The sequence below is a fragment of the Acanthisitta chloris genome, unplaced genomic scaffold (genome assembly GCF_000695815.1).
Source record: "Acanthisitta chloris isolate BGI_N310 unplaced genomic scaffold, ASM69581v1 scaffold18854, whole genome shotgun sequence".
NCBI lineage: Eukaryota > Metazoa > Chordata > Aves > Passeriformes > Acanthisittidae > Acanthisitta > Acanthisitta chloris.
The window spans coordinates 14,291-16,442 of NW_008671236.1; the positions used below are offsets into that span (position 1 = coordinate 14,291).

Genomic DNA, 2,152 nt, shown 5'->3' on the forward strand with positions numbered 1-2,152 from the left:
GTTTAAATATTTACCACAGTATTCTGATGTCCAGCTGAACTGTCTGGATATAATAACTACTTTCTGAAGTGACTAATTTGGCAGTTTGCCCTGGAATCACTCAAAGCTAATTTTAACAGGAAAAAACAGTGAATAAACAGCTTTGAAATGCAACAGAATATTTGCAAAAAAAATAAGTTAAAATCATTCATTTATGTTAACTACTTCCACAGCTTTATGTAGAAAACTGAAGCTTTCAGACACTTAAATAACATTGTCCTCACTGTATCATGTAGATAGCTTAAAAATTGTTACCAGGAATATTAATAGCATCTTAAATGTGTATGCCATGCACTAGTTCTTTAAAGAATCAAATTACATTTATGTTACTCTCAGGAGAAACAAAAGTTACTTTGCTTCATATATACAGCTGAAAGAGTGAGAATCAGTGTTAGACTTGTTGCTTGATCTGGGTTTATGGGCTTCTTGTACTTCCAGTACAAGAGGGAAGATGTTCTGTACCCCGTCAACAAAAAAAGCAATGTGAAATTTCACCAGAATCAAGACACAATAGTTTCTAAGCTTGATGATGATTATTAAAAAAAGCTGTAATTAAGTACCTGTCATATATTAGCCCATGAACACCGTGTTCTCTCAACTTCTTCCTGTTATCCGGGTCATTTGCATCATCACCCCATGAAAAAATAACTAGGCCTTTGGATTTGGCTCGTTTAATAAATGATGGATTCCTCAGCAGAACTTCAGAATGCACATTAATTCCCTGAAATACAAAAGACTTCAATTAAAATCCATGTTTCTGAAACATTCTTACATCAGGTTTTCTAATTTTTTAACACTTACAGCTCCTTACAATTTCATCCATAATAAAATTTAATAGAGTTAAAGAGTTTATTGATAGTCCTATTTTTAACACATTTGTCTATTACAAAGGCATTTGAAACAATCAACAGTATTTTGGCAGTTACCCAATGAGAGCGTATTTCTTTCACGGGGCTAATTGTAATTTTAAGCATTAGTGTAAAAATTCTTAAATTTGTAAGTACTAATACTTTAGTTTCTTTTTACCACAGAGTAGTACCAGAACTTGTCAGCTTACCAGCAAATTTTCAAACTGTGCAAAAGTAATGGCAATTGGAGTTGTGCGAGATCTAAGATCCATAAGCTCTGGATAGAGTTTAGATTCTCCTTGGGTGAGAAATAACACAGGATACTTGTTTTGCTTATGCCGAACCCTATTAAAAAAAAAGTTTACAAGGAGCAAAGAAAAAAAAGTAGAAAAAAAAAATGTAGGAGAATTCAATCTTACTGTTTTGAGGGGAATTACTCTCTTTACTGCATGCTCTTCTAGTTCCTAGCTGGTGCAACTAGATGGTATGAGAGTTTAGTATAAAACTGTGACAAAGCGCTCAAATTATTCTTTTTGCCACTGTTAGAAATTAACATGCAGTTTAAGGGAAGCTAGACTTCATGTTGAACTCAGATCCACATCCTCAAGATGTTTATGTAAAATCCTTGAATGCTGCTCAATTCTGTAATTTTCTTCACAAATGCATGTTAGAGTAAAATGAAGATTCATTAGAAGAATTTCTAAACATGGTTAATATACAACACCTAATCTTACTAGGTGGTATGAAATGACAATAGATGGAAGGAAAATTTTGGGATTATCATGCTACACAATCTTACGAACTTGCCTCTTAACCCTGTTATCAGTACCTTGATTTGGTTTTGTCTTGGCTATTTAGTCTTCAGTGATATTTCATCAGTGCAGCATCAAATGAAGCTTCCATAAAACCTTTCATTAACAGTGCTAAATCACTTCTGGTTACCAAGTACTGCAGCACATTTTTAGTTACTGTGTATGCCAGCTGTTCACCAGTTCAACTCCTATGCTTTTTCTGTGCCCCAATACCTTCAATATGATATACCCCAAAAGGAAAGTAAACTATTTAGCACAAATCACAAAGAAAACCCAAACCAAACAAAGGTAATCCAAAGTCCTTTTGCCTTCTGTCCTTTTAAAAAGGCAAATATAGTGAAAAGTTCTAACACGATGACTTGGTTTCTAAATTAGGTTTGCACACCCCTCAAGTACGACTGAAAGACTTCCTGACACCAGACGAAATCTTGACCTTCTCTGTTGTGTCAGGAA

The 2,152-nt window shown here is 34.2% G+C and overlaps 1 protein-coding gene across 1 annotated transcript in view; it reads right to left on the reverse strand.

Annotated features, from left to right (window-relative positions):
- Window positions 1-2,152, reverse strand: part of GPCPD1 (glycerophosphocholine phosphodiesterase GDE1 homolog (S. cerevisiae)) — a 38,051-nt gene that overhangs the window by 6,001 nt on the left and 29,898 nt on the right. The window contains 2 exon segments of the mRNA XM_009074028.1: window positions 600-760; window positions 1,097-1,232. Coding sequence (XP_009072276.1) covers window positions 600-760; window positions 1,097-1,232 — 297 coding nt within the window.